Genomic DNA, 18,795 nt, shown 5'->3' with positions numbered 1-18,795 from the left:
TTTTTTTGGAGACAGAGTCTAACTCTGTCACTCAGGCTGGAGTGCAATGGTGTGATCTTGGCTCACTGCAACCTCTGCCTCCTGGGTTCAAGCTATTCTCCTGCCTCAGCCTCCCAAGTAGCTGGGATTACAGGAGTGCACCACCACGCCTGACTAATTTTTGTATTTTTAGTAGAGATGGCTAGGCCAGTCTTGAACTCCTGACCTCAGGTGATCCACCTGCTTTGGCCTCCCAAAGTGCTGGAATTATAGGCGTGAGCCACCATGCCTAGCCTCCTCTCCGTCGTTAATCACACTTCGCTGATTTGGAAGTGAAGCCTACAATGAGGAGAGCATCTAGTTGTCACTTAGTTACCCTGAGTGGTCATTTATGAGTAATTTTTTATTCCCCCAAGCCACTTTTAAGTAAGGCTCTCCAACGCTCACTGCTGCCTTGGTGGACCTGCTTTGGGGGTTACTGGTCGGGTCCAGCTCCCCAGTTTTGCTCAGACTGAAGCTAGAAAATGGAACCGTTCTCAGCAGAGTCCAGATGAGACCCTGCGGGGCCCAGGCCCCCTGCTGACCCTGGGGGCTTGGCTTGCTCTGAAGAAAGTTCTGCTAAGTGATCTCTCTACCTCCTTCCCACAGCTGTCAGCAACTACTTTGGGGGCAGCTGTGTCCCTGGGGCAGGAGAGACCGGTTACGCTGAGTCCCTGTGTAGCCTCTGCAGGGGAGACAGCTCTGGGGAAGGTGTGTGTGACAAGAGCCCCCTGGAGCGATACTATGACTACAGCGGGGCCTTCCGGTGAGTGAAAGTCAGGGGCGGGGAGGGCGGCAGGCAGGGAGGAACTGAGTCCCGCAGGCAGAGGCACTTAAGGCCACAGATGCTGGGGAAAAACACCTTTGCCCAGAGAGGGCCGTGGAGGGGGAGGTGGCGGGGTTGGCTGCATCTTGTCAAAGCACCCTTTATATAGTTCTGTGCCCTGGTTAGTTTAAAAACATCCAGCTGGAATATGCCAAACTGGATTTGCTCATAAAGTCAACATGTTTGGTATATTTAGTGAAGTGAGGGCTCAGAGAGAAGAAAATGGAAAAAACAGCCTTTTGGCCACTCCCACGTCCCCATTCTCAGACCAGCAGGGAGAGGGGGTGGGGGAGTGTGTCTTGACACTTGGGGACGGGCTGTCTCTGCCACTGGTTGAGGCTGGCACCTTGGGTAATCCTTTCGTGGATACAGAAGGGAGTCTCTACCAGCTCGTGGTCCAATTCCATCTGCCTGCAGGGGAGGAAACGTGCTTCCCAGGACTGGAAAGGAAGCATCTCGGGCCCCTTTAGCTACCTCACATTTCCACCTGCAGCGGGGAAGCCTGCTGTTGCCCCACGCTCCAGATGTGATCTGAATGGATGCAGTGTTTGGCTTAGAGAGAAAAACAGTCCTCAGCACCTCTGAGCGGAAGACCCTTGCCCCTCCACTGCCCCATGCCCTTGGCATGCACCCCTTCTCTCTGACTCTCCTGGAGCCTCAGAGCCCTCTCCTGGAGCCTCAGAGCCCTCTCCTGATGTCACCTCTCCCTGACCTGTTCTAATCCCTGCGTATTTTCAGTGCATGGGGACCCAAGCAACCCCTTTGCCCAGGGCCAACCTGCCTCCAACACTGGGCAGTGACATCAAGAGAGCATGTAAAAGTCGATGGTCGTTCCCACTCAGGATTCTGTGGTATGGCATGAAAAGGTCTTCTAGTCCAATCCCCTGCCTCAGAGCAGAATGCGCTTCAAAACATCCTGAAAATTAGCCCAGTATGGTGGTACACACCTGTCGTCCTGCCTACTTTGGAGGCAGAGGCAGGAGGATCACTTGAGCCCAAGAGGTCAAAGCTGCAGTGAGCTGTGATTGCACCACTGCACTCCAGCCTGGGCAACACGGTGAGACCCTATCTCTAAAAACAACGAAAACAAACACATACAAAACCAATCCCCTGAGAGTCAAGGCTGCTGATACAATACACGGAGTACCTGCCCCATGCAGGCCTGAGCTCGGCTGTAGAGGATCGATGCTGGATTATAAAGAACGTCTCATCCTCAGGGCAGCCCTGTGGGAGCTGCTTTCCCACCCCCACTTTACAGGTGATAGGGGCTAGGAAGGGGCCACAATTGACAAAGCCACACAGCCAACCAGCCAGGGAGCTGGAACCCAGACCGCATGACTGGAAAACCCATGCCCACCATGGCTACCCCTTACTGCCCAAGCCAGGCCTCCAGAGGTGGAAGACGGGCAGGGGCCAGGGGCTCAGCCCCATCCAGGCTCACAGCTTCTCCTCCGCAGGTGCCTGGCAGAAGGGGCGGGGGACGTGGCGTTTGTAAAGCACAGCACGGTGCTGGAGAACACTGATGGTGAGTAGGGCAGGGAGGGGCATGGGCCGAAGGACAGGGTGTCAGGCCAGGCCCGCCTGGGGCAGGACCCCTAGATGGCAGAGTTGGGATCAAATGCCCTAGTTCAGTGCTGCTCTGAGTCTCTGGGTGACCATGGACAAGTTCCACCATCTCTGAACCTCAGCACTCCCGGCTGCAAAAGAGCAGAGGCCAGTCTCACCAATGGACAATGGACTGCCCACTGCTGACAGGGCAGGAGAAGGGGGCCAGTGGGCAGCTCTGCTCTGCTCTGATTTGAATATGGCATTGGGTTCAGTTTCCCTCTGAAGACAGGGGTCTGATTTTTTAAAGAATTTGCAAACCTTTGCACTGGATCTCCCCTACCAGCGCTTCCTGGCATTTTTCTGCTCCTGCCTGGAGAATCAGTCCCTCATCCCTGAGAAGGTCTGGCTTAAGATATACGTTGGTGTTATATATTGAGCCGTCATGTCATTGTCATTTAAGAGTTTTTTTAACTTTGAAAGAATTGAGTTTTGGAAAAGTTACAGGAATAATTCAAAGAACTCCCATCTATTCTTCACTCAAAATCTAACTAATTAGCGTTTTTCCACATTCGATGTATGTGTGTATGTATGTGTGTGTGTGTGTGTGTATGTGTGTGTGTGTGTGTTCTGACCCATCTGAGAGCACATTTGCCGATGTCATACCCCTTGAATACTTCAGTATGTACCTCCTGAGACAAGGAGATATGTGTACCTAGCCACAGTAATCAAAATCAGGCAATGCAACTTTGATACAATCCTGTTATCTAATCTACAGCCGATATTGCAGATTCACTAACTGTCCCAGTTCTGTCCTCCGTAGCCTTTTTTTCCGACCAGAACCTACACTCTCATCACACATGGCTTCCGATGTTAGATCTCTTGAGTTTCCTTTATCTTGGAACAATTTCTCAGTCTTTGTTTTTTATGACATTGGCATTTTGAAGCAACAGGCCAGTTATTTTATAGAATGTCCCTCAATTTAGATTTGCCTGAAGATTGTTTCTTTTTTTAAATTGAGATATGATTTACATGCAGCAAAATTTGTTCCTTTTGAAGTATAGTTCCATGAGTTTTGCCAAATACATACGGTTGTATAACCACCACCACGATCGAGATCTTGCAGACCCTTCAGCCCAGAAGCTCCTCAGACCCCTGTTCGTTTGACCCCTGCCACCTGCCAGCAAGCAGCAAACAGACTGTTCTGTCTGTAGTTTTGCCTCTGCCAGAATGTCTGATGATTGGCTTTAAAAAAAAAAAGTCATTGTCATTTTTCGCTGTTATTCATCATTGCCTTTTAAATCAGAAAGTCCATCACGTGGTCCATCATGAAGGCAAACATGGGCCAGATCTGAGAAGGAGGAAAACAAGTGACCTGCACACCCCGAAGCCTGTAAGATGATGTGTACCAGTGCTGGGCGGTCCTGCTCACAGGCCCCGAGACGAGTCAGACAAAGGAGAATTTGGAAGATGGGCAAAGGGTAGGGATATAGATCAGCTTTTTCAAACTTGGGGTTTTTTTAAGATGGGATCTCACTTTGTTGCCCAGGCTGGTCTCAAAGCCCCTGCCTCAATTGATCCTCGCATCTCAGCCTCCTGAGTAGCTGGGATTACAGGCATGCATCTGGAAGCTTTTTCAAAGTTTTTTCTTTTTCTTTTTTTTTTTAAATGAAATAAAGTCTCGCTCTGTCTCGAGGCTGGAGTGCAGTGGCGCTATCTCGGCTCACTGCAACCTCCACCTCCCAGGTTCAGGTGATTCTCCTGCCTCAGCCTCCTGACTAGCTGGTACTACAGGTGTGCATCACCATGTCCAGCTAATCTTTGTATTTTTAGTAGAGATGGGGTTTCACCATATTGGCCAGGATGGTGTCGATCTCTTGACCTCGTGATCCGCCCACCTCAGCCTTCCAAAGTGCTGGGATTACAGGCATGAGCCACCGCGCCCGGCCTTTTATTATTATTATTTTTATTTTTCAGGCAGAGTCTTGCTGTATCGCCCAAGCTGGAGTGCAGTGGCGCTATCTCGGCTCACTGAAACCTCCGCCTCCCAGGTTCAAGCGATTCTCCTGCCTAGCCTCCCAAGTAGCTGAGACTACAGGCGCCCGCCACCGTGCCTGGCTATTTTGTTGTTGGGGTTTTTTTTTTTTTTTTTTTTTTTTTTTTTTTTTTTNCCTCCGCCTTCTGGGTTCAAGCAATTCTCCTGCCTCAGCCTCCCAAGTAGCTTGGATTATAGGCATACGCCACTACACCTGGCTAATTTTTGTATTTTTAGTAGAAACAGGGTTTCACTACGTTGGCCAAGCTGTTCTTAAACTTCTGACCTCGTGATCTGCCCACCTTGGCCTCCCACAGTGCTGGGATCCATGGTGTCCTGTCAGGTGAGCCACTGCACCTGGCCTCAAAGTTTTGATGGTAATCTAAGGAAATCTAAGGAAGTAATTTTTAATCAACTTTATACAAAAAGATTGATAAGAGCAAAGGAATAGAATTGGCATAAGTGACTGTCATTGTTCTTAGCTGATGAGAAGTGGAGTGGCTGATGGAAGTACCTAAATGATGCATTTGTCTGTGTGAAGGCAAATGATACCCCAGAGATCTAACCAAAGGTTTTGCAGCAGCCTAAAAACAGAGGAAAATTGGGAAGCGTGGGGAGAGTTGCACTGAATAATTAAGAGTGCTGTAAACTACCATGTGGCCATTAAAAATGACCTTTATGGAGTTTTTCCAAACTATTACTCTGTCGTGGGTTTTGGGTTTTGTTTGGTAATAGCTTCGCAGTGAAAGCTTTCATGACCATACAAATTATCTTTTCCCTGCCTATTTCCTTGTAGAGGTTTTTTTCCTCCTTGTCTTAATTTAAAGTCATAAAAATATTGTTATGTAGGACCATCTGTGGTTTAATTATAGTCCTTAATATTCATCTTCTCAGTATCCCTATCTGGTGTTAATAGTTATTCTTTCAAATTTTCTTTTCTGTTGAGAAATAAGTGAGTTTATGGAAAGTTTCCAATACTGTGGAAAAATTCTCTACCAAGTAGGATGAGAATTGCCTGTCAACTATGTCCTTAACCAGGTTAAAAGTGGTCAAAAGACAGGAAATAGAAAAAGGACTTGAAAGAAATCCATCGAAATATGAATAGCTGGAGTTAGGAAGTCCCCTTCTGTCGGCGTGTGTTCCCACCACGGCCCCTGCTCCCTGAGCCCTGACCCGTGTCCACTGCTCAGAGCCAAGTGTATTCCCTCCCGGCAGCCTTGAGCCGTCCTAGACTCTTGGCACATTTGTCTCTCTCATCCAAAGCCTTTCTTATTTTCTCACTCCTTTCATCTTGAATAGATAGTCCTTTTTCTTGGTATTGTATTACTGTCAGATACCTCCAATCCATTTTAGCAACAGAAATTGGTGAGAGCTAGAAACAGAAAACGGGAGAAACAAGATAGCCTGCGTGGATACCTGGAGTTGGGTGCAGCCACTAAGCTCTGCCACCTTCTGAGTGCTGGGTTCTCGTGTCCACGACACCCAGCCATCCCCCAGAATTCCTCTCCTGGGCCTTCCCCGCCACCCACCACAACCCCTTTAGGAGCTGGCTCAGCCCAGGCTTCCTTCTTCCCAGGGAAGACGCTGCCCTCCTGGGGCCAGGCCCTGCTGTCACAGGACTTCAAGCTGCTGTGCCGGGATGGCAGCTGGGCTGATGTCACTGAGTGGAGGCAGTGCCACCTGGCCCGGGTGCCTGCTCACGCCGTGGTGGTCCGGGCTGACACAGATGGGGGCCTTATCTTCCGGCTGCTCAATGAAGGCCAGGTGGGCTCAGGGTCCCCTGGTCCCCCCGCACAGCTTCCCGGGTGGTGCTGGGCCTTGTGGTTGCTCATCAGGGTGGGACCAGGAGGGGTGGGACCAGGAGGCACAGGACCCAGACAGAGACTGTCCTTGGGATGGGCCCCAGCCTCCGGTCAGGTCAGGAACCAACTGCTCTGGCTGACCGAGAGGAGGGCTGGCCACGAGAGGGGGACCCAGAGACTGAGGCACCCTCAGAGGAAGCTCCTGGTACTTGTGTCTCTACGAGCCAAAACCAGAACATATGAGCAAAAGTGACAAAACCAATGCCTTTCAAAGCACACCATTAACTAAATGTGGTAAATAAGGTTTTGCTAAAACCACTGCTTATGACAGCCGTATATTTCCAACTGCTGCTGCCCCGGGCTGTTTTGCCCCATCGAGGCTGCTATTGCCAGCCCCATGGCGTGTCCTCAGGACCCTCCCACCCCTGGCCACAGCTGAATGTGATGCTGGATGAACTCAGCGAAGACCCAGAACTGGCAGGGCCCAGGGGAAGGGGACGGCGGGTCGGGGGAGGTGCTGCAGAAGACGGAGGGAGGCCTCCCCGGGCCCTCAGAGTGGGTGCCTGGTCTGAGGTCAGGGAAAAAGGAGGTGGTGGCTGAAATGGGGGGAAAGGATGTGGCCTGTCAGCACCCTCACCACCCTGTACCCCACCCCTTGACACACTGAACAGCGTCTGTTCAGCCACGAGGGCAGCAGCTTCCAGATGTTCAGCTCTGAGGCCTATGGCCAGAAGAATCTGCTGTTCAAGGACTCCACCTCCGAGCTTGTGCCCATCGCCACGCAGACCTACGAGGCGTGGCTGGGCCACGAGTACCTGCACGCCATGAAGGGTCTGCTCTGTGACCCCAGCCGTAAGTCCACCTGTCCTGGCTGCTGCCAGCTCCAGCCCAGCTTGACCGTGGGCATGGCAAGGCTCTCTGGGAAAGTGGCCGGGGGAAGATGCTCACCAGGGAGGCCTGGGATGTGCCTCTCAGCCTCTGCGGGAACCTGTCATCTCAATCTGTCTGCCTCTGGGGCTTTGGGGAAGAAGCATCTCTTTAGCTGCATGGCCTGTTTCAGAAGCCTCACCCGGCCGCAGCGGGGTGGGATCCAGGCCATCAGAATCTGCCTTGAGAAGGGTCTCTTCGCCCCTCTATCCAGGAGCCAGGGTGTCCTATCAGTTCTTCTTCAACCTGTCACTGCTACTCCCCGTCTCCACCCCGTTGCTACAGCCCTGGCTCAGGCATTGTCTTCCGCCTGGACTATTGCAATAGTCTACAAGTCAGCTTCTTGCCTTTAGCCTGCATCCCATCTATCTTCCACCTGTAGCCAGGGAAATGGGTGCCAGACACTGAGTTATATACGTGACAGCCATGGTCTTCCTCAGGCCTCACAGCCCGGTGTAAGAGGTACAGTTGCCCCTTTTCTGTATGAGGAAGCAGGATCTGATGGTTAAATAACTTATCCCAGCCACACAGCTGACAGGAGAAAGGCCCAGAATTTCCCTTGGGTCTGACTCCAATCTCTTCCCCTGGCGGTACTGGCCTGACAGTGACCGCTGGCTTGCCCCACACCAGGGCTGCCCCCCTTCCTGCGCTGGTGTGTGCTCTCCACTCCCGAGATCCAGAAGTGTGGAGACATGGCTGTGGCCTTCAGCCGGCGGCAGCTCAGACCGGAGATCCAGTGCGTGTCAGCTGAGTCCCCCCAGCACTGCATGGAGCAGATCCAGGTGGGAGTCTCGCCCGCCCAGGGAGGGGCAGCTTGGGCCAGGTGGGCAGGTGGTGGCAGTGCTGGGTAGTTCTTCCTACCCACACCCCCTGCTGCCTGGGGAAGAGAAGACTGTCTCCTGCAACAAACCCACAGACTTGGGAGGAAGGCGGGGAGGAATGACCCGCAGGGACCAGCACCCCGCCCCAGGGAACAGACAGATAGGGATATGTCCCCTGGGGAGCCCGGGAGCTCCTTGCTGAGCAGGTGGGCAGGGAGCAGAAGGAGTGCTGGCCCAGCTGGGCACTGACATCCTGGAGCCTGGGGCAAGCCCCCTCCCCTTTCTAAATCTCAGCTTTCCCTTGTACAGTAGAGGGTGGGTATGGATTCTTGTTCAGCTTTTTTTTTTTCTCTTTTCCTAATTTTTCTAAATAATAATTGTGCATATTCATGACATACATAGTGATGTTTTGGTACATGGAATACATGGTGATCAGAGCAGAATAATAATTAGCATACCGTCATCTCAAACATTGCTCATTTCTCTGTGTTGAGAAAATGCAATATCTTCCGACCTATTTGAAACTATGTATCATGGTTAACTCTAGTTATCCTACAGTGCTATAGAACGCTGGAACTTATTCCTCTTAGCTCTTATTTTGTATCCTTAACACATCTCTCCCCGCCAGGCATGGTGGTTCACATCTGTAATCCCAGCACTTTGGGAGGCCAAGGCGGGTGGATCACTTGAGGTCAGAAGTTCAAGACCAGCCTGGCCAATGTGGTGAAACCCCATTTCTACTAAAAGTACAAAAAAATTAGCTGGGTGTGGTGGCACATGCCTGTAATCCCAGCTACGCGGGAGGCTGAGGCAGGAGACTCTTGGCAGTGAGCCAAGATCACGCCATTGTACTCCAGCCTGGGTGACAGAGTGAGACTCTGTCTCAAAAAAAAAAAAAAAAAAAATTCTCCCCATTTCTCCCTTCCCCCACCCTTCCCAGTTTCCAGTATCCTCTGTTTTACTTTTCACTTCCGTGAGATCAACTTTTTTTTTTTTTGAGAAGGAGTCTCACTCTGTCACCTAGGCTGGAATGCAGTGCTGAGATCTCAGCTCACTGCAACCTCTGCCTCCCGATTTCAAGCAATTCTGTCTCCACCTCCCAAGTAGCTGGGATTACAGGCATGCGCCACCATGCCCAGCTAATTTTTGTATTTTTAGTAGAGATGAGTTTTACTAAGTTGGCTAGGCTGGTCTCTAACTTCTGACCTCATAATCCGCCCGCCTCAGCCTCCCAAAGTGCTGGGATTACAGGCGTGAGCCACCACGCCTGGCCGAGATCAACTTTTTTTAGCTTCCACATATGAGTGGAACATAAGGTGTTTAACTTTCTGTGCCTGGCTTATTGCACATAACACAACGTCCTCCAGTTCCATCCATGTTGCTGCCAGTGACAGGATTCCATTCTTTTTTATGGCTAAATAGTATTCCATGGTGCATCTATACCACATTTTCTTTATCCATCCCTCTGTTGTTGGACACCTGAGTTGATTCCATATCCTCGCTATTGTCACCAGTGCTGCGATGAACATGGGGGTGCAGACATCCCTTTCCATAGGCTGATTTCCTTTTCTTTGGACAGATTCCCAGTGGTGGGATTACTGGACCATATGGTATTAAACAGATTGATTTGTAGTTTGTGGAGGGATATCCATACTGTTTTCCATAGTGGCTGTATGGGTTTATGTTCCCACCAACAGTGTGTAAGAGTTTCCTTTACTCTGCAACCTCACTAGCATTTGTTATTTTTTATCTTTTTGATAACAGACACCCTAACTGGGGTGAGCTGATACCTCATTGTGGCTTTGATTTGCATTTCCCTGATGATTAGTGATGCCTGCTGGCATTTTGTATGTCTTTGGAGAAATGTCTGTTCCTGTCATTTGCCCATTTTTAAGTTGGATGGATTTTGCTGTTGAGAAGTTTCCGTTGCATGTATATTCTGGATATTAATCCCCTGTCGGATGAGTAATTTGTAAATATTTTTTCTCATTCCCCCCAGAGATTGTCGTCATTTCACTCTATTGTTTTCTTCGCTGTGCAGAAATTTTTTTGTTTTATATAATCCCATTTGTTTATTATTGCTTTTCTTGCCTGTACCTTCAAGGTCTTTTCATAAAAATCTTTTCACAGACCAATGTCCTGAAGTGTTTTGCCTATATTCTCTTCAGCAGTTTTATTGTCTTGGGCCCTACATTTAGGGCCCTGATCCATTTTGAGTTGATCCGTGTGGAGGATGAGGGGTGGGGGCTTAGTTCATTTGGCCCTTGGACATTCAGCCTTCCCAGCAGCATCTCTTGAAGAAGAGATCACTCTTTTCCCAATGAGTGTTCTTGGAAACTTTGTCAAAAATTAGCTGGCTGCAAAAATGTGGGTTAATTTCTGGGTTTTCTATTCTGTATCATTGGTCTGTGTGTCAGTTTCTATGCCTCTATCTTTGCTCTTTTTGCTTAGGATTGCTTTGGCTATTCAGGGTCTTTTGTGGTTCCATACAAATTTTAGGATTGTTTTTGCTAATTCTGTAAAGAATGTCATTGGTATTTTCATGGGGAAGTTCAACATATTTGACAACACCATGCACTCGGAAATATATTTGATACCAATCACAATCTAGTACACAAAAACTTTTTTTGTTTGTTTGTTTTGAGACGGAGTTTTGTTCTTGTTGCCCAAGCTGGAGTGCAATGATGCAATCTTGGATCACTGCAACCTCTGCCTCCCGGGTTCAAGCGATTCTCCTGCCTCAGCCTCCTGAGTAGCTGGGATTACAGGCACATGCTACCACACCTGGCTAATTTTTTTTATTTTTAGTGGAAACAGGGTTTCACCATGTTAGCCAGGCTGGTCTTGAACTCCTGACCCAGGTGATCCACCTGCCTCAGCCTCCCAAAGTGCCAGAATTACAAGCATGAACCACTGCTCCCAGATAAACTTTTCTTTCGGATATAAATAAATGAAAAAATGTATATCCGGTATATACAGAGAGAGGACACAAACAGTACCCGCTATTTTCTATTGTATTCTATTCTAATCCTTTTTGTTCCTGACACTTGTCATGACCCGTGAAATCGATTTGGCCCCCATGAATAGCTCACCATCTGCAGCTAGAAATACTGGCCTGATCTCTAGTGCCCATTCAGCTCTTTCCTCATTTGCTTCTCTGCCTGGAGACTAAGGCCAGATGCAGAGGAGGCCCCAGAAGCCCTGTAGTCAGGGAGGAGGACTGCTGTGGTCACGATGTCCAGCCTCGGGCCAGAGCCCTGGCTATCAGCCGCTGGGTGCCCACACCCCCTAGTTTCTGTTTTCAGAGCAAGTAGGTGGGACCTGTTCAGGGGGTCCCCAAGCACAAGCTATAGCCCCTCAGCGGTGCCAACCTTGCCCAGATCAGAAAACCACACTGACTGGAAGGCCACAGTGAGGAGACTGGGCAGGAATACAGGGTGACCAGGCCTATGACAATATGATAATGACCATCGTGCAAGCTGACACTTCTGTGTGCCCCACTCAGTGAAGGCCACTCTTTGGGTCATCTCATGTAATTCTCATAACAGCCCCACTTTTGGGTCTGGAACTGGGGAGACAGAGGCTGGGAAAGTAACTTTCCCACGGCCACCAGCCAGGAAGTACTGAATGGGCTTCTCCCCACCACTTGGCCTGAGCCAGGCCGCAGCCCTGCCTCCACACTCCCAGATATTGGGAGTGGAGAACACCCCAGCCTCATGCCAAGGAGTGCCCAGGCCTGAGGTGGGGGTATTCCGGGAGCTTCCTCAGGGGCTGATGGAAGCCTGTCTTGTGCAGAGCTGAGCACAAGTGTGTGAAATGCTGACAGAGAAGCCGCTGCTGGCCCTGAGGAAAGGGCTTGGTGGGGGGTCTTTATTTCCCAGTGCCAAGCAGGCTGCCTTGTTGTTCCAAGAGCCCCAGAGCAGGAAGAGGTGCAGGGAGGGAGCTTTCAGCCCCTCTGAGTGACAGCCTCCTCTCAATCTGAGCTCACAGAGGGCCGGGAGCTGCCCAGGGGCCTGAGGGAAGGGAAGAGACTTGAGGGGCTCCTCAGAACCCCAGCAAAGGGCTCAAAGACCCTCAGTTCTAGCTTCTAAGGTTCTCAGAGAGGTGTCCAGTGTGGCTCTACACCCATTCCTGCCCTGCCAGTTACCCAGGGAAGGGACCATCAGCCAGAGGGCCCTGGGCTGCGGTGTAGGGTCTGTGTCCTGCCTGACAGCACAGTAGGAGGAGGTCTGGGCGGTGGGAAAAGGGCCCTTAGAGGTGCACCCTCCTGGCCCCAAATATCAGTACTACTGCCTGTTATTCCAGCACCATCACTTCATGCCTCTTCAGGAACGGTGTGGGACACCCTCCTGGGCCACAGATGTTCCCCACTCTCCCCCATCATCACCCCCTTCCCTTGAGGTTAATCACACTACTATGGCTTCATTACCAGTTAGCCCTTGATGGGGTCCTGGGGCTTCCGAATGAACAAGTGGGGTGGGTGCAGGTGACCTGGAGGGCCCCAGGAGGCTCCTGGGAAGAAGGCCCTGGGCGCCTCCTGCTGCCTCTGCAGGCAGAGCTCTATCCCTCAACCCTGGAACCCCTCCCCAGGCCCTGAGACTGCCATCTTTTCAGATCTGGGTCATTCTTCCATCTGTACACGCGTTTAGCAGACAGGCATTGCACCACAAGGTGTGTGGCCCTTGGCCAGGTGCTGGAGATGCGGTGCCTGGCTGTCTAGGGGCTGGCAATGCACAGGGAGGCCCACACTGAGCATGAGGAGAGGGATCGGCTTGCTTTGCTCAGAGCAGGCACACAGGGGACCCTGGGTAGCCACACGCAGGAGTGCTGTGTGGGTGTTTCCGCCCTTGGTCCTTCAGGCACCCCTCCTGACCAGGTAACTTCACATTGAGAGGAAGGGGCAGACCACCAGGATGGGGTATTTCCTATCCAGGTTCCCCAGGGGGAGGAAGCCCGTGGCCACAAACCCCAAGAGGCCAGGCCCTGCCACCTCCATAGGACCCCAACATCTAGAACCATCCAGGGCCCACCCCGGCCCAGTTGCTTCTTCTGTTCCCTTCAGGCTGGGCACATCGACGCTGTGACGCTGAGTAGCGAGGACATTTACACGGCGGGGAAGACGTATGGCCTGGTTCCTGCAGCCGGGGAGCGCTATGCCCGTGAGTGCAGGGCCTGCTGCCTGGCCTCAGCCGGGAGGTGGGGATATTTTTATAAATATAAAAATGTGTCCTCCTCATCATTTTCAAAAGCTCCATGCCTCTCTCCTGGGGATAGAAGCTGTCTGTCACCAGGCCTGCCCCTCCTGCCCCAGACCTCAGTTTCCCCAACTATTCAACAAACGTCTCTAAGGGGTTGGCAAACTTTCTGTAAAGGATCAGAGGACAGATACTCGAGGCTTTGCAGATGACAGTCTCTCTTTAAATAACCCTTTCAAAATATAAAAACATTCTTAGCTTACAATCCAGGCCGTATGAGAGAAGGCCTTGTGGTTTGCCATCTTGGACTACTGGGGTTCCTCAGCCTCTTCTGGCCCTAACCAGCCATGGAAGACAGCCCTTCAGAGTCCCTCAGCTCATTCGCACCTTCTCAGGGGCCTGGGCTGGGGCTTTGGCCTCTGTCTTCTTACTGGTGACCTCAGAGGCCTGAGTCCCTTCCACTTGGGTGTGAGAAATCTCTGGGCTATGGGAAAATGCTTCTGCAGCCTCATCTTTCCTCCCAGGCAGTGAGAAAAATACCACTTGGTATAAGGAAAGAAAGAAGTCCCTGTGGTTAAGGACTGCCGGGGACCAGAGGAAGACAAAGCTGAAAAGTGGAGCCGGGAGGTTGCTTCTCACAAGGGACGCAGGCAGGGGCCCCACTGGGCCTGCTCCTGGAGCACCCCAGCCTCAGGCCTGGGCACTCTGGCCTGCACAGCTCAGGCAAAGAGCCAGGAAGGAGAGGGTTTGAAGGAAGGACCCCATAGGCACTTGCCCTGGCTGTCAGATGAGGGGCCCCTCACGTGAGTCCCTCTCTCCCCAGCGGAAGACAAGAGCAACTCATACTTCGTGGTGGCCGTGGTGAAGCGGGACAGCTCCCACGCCTTCACCTTAGATGAGCTTCGAGGCAAGCGCTCCTGCCATGCTGGCTTCGGCAGCCCTGCGGGCTGGGATATCCCCGTGGGCGTCCTCATTCGGAGAGGCTTCATCAGACCCAAGGACTGTGACGTCCTCACAGGTACCCCCCTTTTAGGAACGCAGACTGGGGAAGCCTTCTCTGGGATTGGCTAGGGACCGGCAACTAGTTGGGGAGGGGACCTTGTTGGAAGGTGGCCAGGCATGTGCATAAGTGCCCAGGTATCTCCACAGGTGGGGACAGAAGCCCCCACCATATGCTGTACATGAAACCCTTCCCATGTATTAAATCACACAACATCCATGGAAACTGGCAAGATCCTTGGGCTGACGGGCACACACCTCTGTCCTGGCTGTTAACTCAGAAAACATACCAGCACTTCTTTTCCAACCACTGACACAAGCACAACGGAGGGCACTAGGGTTGGCGGCTCCCACTCCCAGACAGCTGGACAGTTGCTCTGATTGGAACAAAATAGTGAGGTAGTGAGTTCCCTGTCTCTGAGGGAGTTCAAGTGAAGGCTGGGTGGTGATGTTTGGTGATGGGGTTCCTGTATCTAGACAACCTCTGCATTTTCCCCTTGATGAGATCTTCCAGGAGGAGACACTCCACTGAGAGCTAAGAGGGGAGCGGAGCAGACAGGTGGCCTTGCAGCATAGGCCCAGGCGGGTGGGCAGATCTGTGGGGGAGCAGCCACCCATCTCCCTGCCACACTTTCCGCTGCTGGCCCCTCATCATTGCCCTTCCCCTCCACCCCAGCGGTGAGCAAGTTCTTCAATGCCAGCTGCGTGCCCGTGAACAACCCCAAGAACTACCCTTCCTCACTATGTGCGCTTTGCGTGGGGGACGAGCAGGGCGGCAACAAGTGTGTGGGCAACAGCCAGGAGCGATACTATGGCTACAGCGGCGCCTTCAGGTACTAGGGTGGCCTGGTGGTCTGGGGCTATGTGCAGAGGTTGGGACCCTCCTGCCAACGCCTGCCCTGCCCTCTGTGTGGCAGGTGCCTGGTGGAGAATGCTGGTGACGTTGCCTTCGTCAGGCACACGACTGTCTTTGACAACACAAATGGTAGGTAAGGGCCAGAGCAGGGCTAAAGGTAGGTCGGGGGGACTGTCCCCATCCTCAGCACAATACAGACACCAGGTGTGCTGGGTTTGGGCCAGGCAGCAGCTCAGAGAGACTGAGTCTAGACCGAGCCTCCTGGGAAGCTGGGAGCCCCACAGAGTAAGAACAGACTTCAGACCACACATCCAGGGGTGCTGGACACATGACTGTCTTCACTGGTTTGGAATTCAAGTCCCTAATCCACTGAAATGGTAGAAACTCAATCCCAGTCCATTTGGAAAGACCCCCTTCTGAGGGTATTTATGTAGTGCCAAGGTGTGAGGTGGGGGTGGCATGAGCCTCTCCACAGGGTCATGAGTTCAATCAGTATCTGGTCTGTGTTCCTGAGCACATCACTGCCTCATGCAAGGAAATCTCTCTGCAGTCCCCAAGCCACACCGAGGCAGAGCACACCTGAAACCACACAGATTTCTTCCTGGAGTCACCTTCCCGGGCTCCACCTGGGATAAACAGCTCAGGAACGCTCTGCTCTGGGACCCCCATACATACACGGACCCATCGTAGCACGCGGTCCTAACGTAGCATCACTTCCCCCTATTCTTGTTCTCTGTGAAGGAATCTGTGTCCGTTTTGAAGACTAGAGGCTATTTTCCTCCAACACCAAAGGCTTGTACTTTCTGCATATTCTGCCTACACCCCAGGCTTTGAAACCACAAAGGCTGGAGGCTCAGTCTTCTCCACTGGCTCCCAACGCATCTCCTTCTAGAAACTTAGCCCAGAAAGGCACAACTGTGGCCTGGGGGGGAGGGGATTGGACAATGGGAAATGAGACTTGCAGGGAAAAAAAAACTCAAAAAACATCAGTATTTCAACACTTGGATCTTGCCTCCTGTGGAAGTCAAGGCGGTAGAACCATTTGCCCCAGCAGAGCTAGGGAGGGCTCCAGGCCCTGAACCCTTCCTGTTGCCACAGCCCAGCTTCCCTGCCCAGCCTCCTACCAAGAACACCTGAACCCTCCCCCAGGAGGAGGGAGCTGTGTGCTCCTGCATGAGCCCGGTGAGCCTGCCTGGTCCCAGACCTGTGCACGGTGTGGTCTGGGATGGGGTCAGGGGAGGAGGGCAGGTGCTCGGGAGGCTTTGGAAGATTCCCTTGCAGTGAGTCACCCACCCCCCCAGGACCTCCCACTCTTTTCCCTTTTATCTTTAGCTCTCCTTGAGGCCCACCCAGATTTCCTGGAAATGGGAGGAGGATGGACACTAAGTGAATGCTCAGAGACACAAAAACATGATTCTGAGGGCAGCATTTTCTCAGGAAGCCCTGGGACCATCTGCTTTAGAATCACTGGGATGCTGGTTTAACATGCAAATTTCTGAGCCCCGTCTGAGACCTTTGCAGATTCTTTGCAAGCAAGGGCCCCTGAAGCTGCCTTTTACATCCACAAGTGATGCTACACCCTGTTCCACTTGAGAACTTCAGCCTTTAGGGGCAATCACCCACCACCTTCAGGGTGCCGCCCCACCCTCAGGCTTGAGGATGTAACACATAGATGGGGTTCTCTGCCTGGGAGTGACTAACAGCCTCAGTTTCCTCACCTATAAAATGGGGACAACAACACCTGTCCAGCATAACTGTTGTGAGGATCAAGCAATGCTTCTAAAGCGTTGGTCACATAGTAGGTCTTCCCTCCTCCCTGCTAATGGCAGCTCCTGCTAATGGCATTAACACAGCTGGGTTCTCTCACCCTGACAATATAGCAGAGCACTTGGAGAACAGAGAGGGTTGGGTGCTGACCAGAGGTTGCCACCTCCCTGTAGTGAAGGACTTGGGGGACCCAGGATAGCAGCCTCTCTTTACACTTCCTCCCACTCCCCTGAACATCTCCACATACAATGTTTTACCTCCCCAGGCCACAATTCCGAGCCCTGGGCTGCTGAGCTCAGATCAGAGGACTATGAACTGCTGTGCCCCAATGGGGCCCGGGCAGAGGTGTCCCAGTTTGTAGCCTGCAACCTAGCACAGATACCACCCCATGCTGTCATGGTCCGGCCAGACACCAACATCTTCACTGTATATGGACTGCTGGACAAGGCCCAGGTGAGCCAGGGTGGGGCTGCCTCACTGAGGGGTATGCAGCAGGGGTAAGATAAGCCCCTGGGAAGAAACAGACCTGGAACAGACCTCTAGAGAAACCGGGGAAGCGTGGGGAAAATTCTGTGATTTTCACTTACTCAAGGACATCCCTTTGGAAACTATCCCCTCTGTCTCCTGCATCACTGATTTTCCCTTCTCAGATGGACCATTTTCACCAACATGAAACATGCTGTTATTTCTGCCATCCTTAAAGGACATACTAACCCCTCTCACATCCATCCTCTTGCAGCTGTAATCCTGCTCCCGTTCAGAGCAAAACTGTGAAGAGTGGTCTCTGGAGCTACAGTCCTCTCCTCTGGTCTCTCTTAAGGATGCAGACTACCCCAGACAGGTTCCCAATAGGGCCCTGAAGCTGTTCTTGTCAAGGTCACAGTGAACCATGTTGCTAAAACCAGTGGCCATTTCTCAGTCTTCATTTTACTTGACCTCTCAGCAGCACTGGCCACAGCTCTGCCTCCTCTGGTAAACACCTTCCCTGGCAGGCTTCCAGGTCCCCAGCCCTGCCTGGCTCTTCTGTCACCTCTCTCGACACTCTTCAGTCTTCTTTGCTGATTCCTCCTCATCTCCTGACCTGTTAGCCCCAGGATTCAGTTCTCAGCCCTCTTCTCTCTCTCTACACCTGACTCTTGATCTTGTCCAATCCCGTGTCATCCAATCCCATCTATATACAGACAGCTTCTAAGTTTACATGTTTAGTCCAGACCTCAGCCCCAAACTTGCATATTTAACTACATACCTGACATTTCTACTTGTGATTCTAACAGGCATCTCAAACGGATCAAGTCCAGAGTTGGACTCCCGTTCCTCCTTCAGTCTTCCCCTCTTTAGTTAAGAGCAACTTTAGCCTTTCCATTTCCTCAGGAGTCATTTTTGACTCCAGTCTTCCTCTCATGTTCTATATCCAATCCATCAGCAAATCCCATTGGCTGTGCATTCAAAATACACTTAGAATTTAAACCCGGGTTGTCTGACAATGGAGCCACTGGTTTCTAACCACTCCCCCTCCCCCAACTGACTTGAGCTGAACTTGCCTTCTCCACACCCACCAGCAGCACAGAACTGCAGAGCTGGCTGGCTCGTCAGGCCTGTTCCTAAACTTTAACATTTTGAAATTATGCGTGTTCCTCTCATCTTCCCCACAGAACCCCTCTATCCCAGGAGTGATTTACTCTGAGTCCCTGGGCTTCCCTAAAGGGTTCTTAAGTCCTCTGAAGTAGTGTGGGAGAAGAATCCTGGGTGGATGTGCATTTTTCTGGGGAGAAGGCTGACAGCTTTCCTCAGATCTTAGGGAGGATCTGCGAGTCCCCTCCAAAAAGGCTGAGAACCACATGATTCCTTTGTCCTTCTTGATCAGTACTTAACACTTGATGTAGACATTCATACATGTTCTCCAGAAGTCCTTTATTTATATTTATATTCATAAGTTCCCATACTACTTCTGGTCTTTTTAGTAGCTTTTTTTTTTCTTTTTCTTTTTCTCTTTTTTTTTTTTTT

At 51.5% G+C, this 18,795-nt stretch overlaps 1 protein-coding gene across 5 annotated transcripts in view; it reads left to right on the top strand.

The window, feature by feature from the left end:
- Window positions 1-18,795, top strand: part of MELTF (melanotransferrin) — a 26,810-nt gene that overhangs the window by 6,246 nt on the left and 1,769 nt on the right. For 4 of the 5 annotated variants that reach the window (XM_037735026.1, XM_017522977.2, XM_037734988.1 and 1 more), the window contains 10 exons: window positions 628-784; window positions 2,302-2,369; window positions 6,001-6,188; window positions 6,898-7,078; window positions 7,784-7,935; window positions 13,037-13,133; window positions 13,993-14,187; window positions 14,845-15,001; window positions 15,086-15,153; window positions 17,057-17,244. In XM_037735026.1, the coding sequence (XP_037590954.1) occupies window positions 628-784; window positions 2,302-2,369; window positions 6,001-6,188; window positions 6,898-7,078; window positions 7,784-7,935; window positions 13,037-13,133; window positions 13,993-14,187; window positions 14,845-15,001; window positions 15,086-15,153; window positions 17,057-17,244 (1,451 nt within the window). The remainder of the gene's footprint in view (window positions 1-627; window positions 785-2,301; window positions 2,370-6,000; window positions 6,189-6,897; window positions 7,079-7,783; window positions 7,936-13,036; window positions 13,134-13,992; window positions 14,188-14,844; window positions 15,002-15,085; window positions 15,154-17,056; window positions 17,245-18,795) is intronic. The other variant, XM_037735045.1, reaches the window with a different exon arrangement.

This window comes from Cebus imitator, unplaced genomic scaffold (assembly GCF_001604975.1).
Source record: "Cebus imitator isolate Cc_AM_T3 unplaced genomic scaffold, Cebus_imitator-1.0 Scaffold0, whole genome shotgun sequence".
In the NCBI taxonomy this organism is placed as follows: Eukaryota; Metazoa; Chordata; class Mammalia; order Primates; family Cebidae; genus Cebus; species Cebus imitator.
The sequence above is the reverse complement of the archived record's forward strand: the minus strand, read 5'-3'. Positions and strand labels throughout refer to the sequence as shown.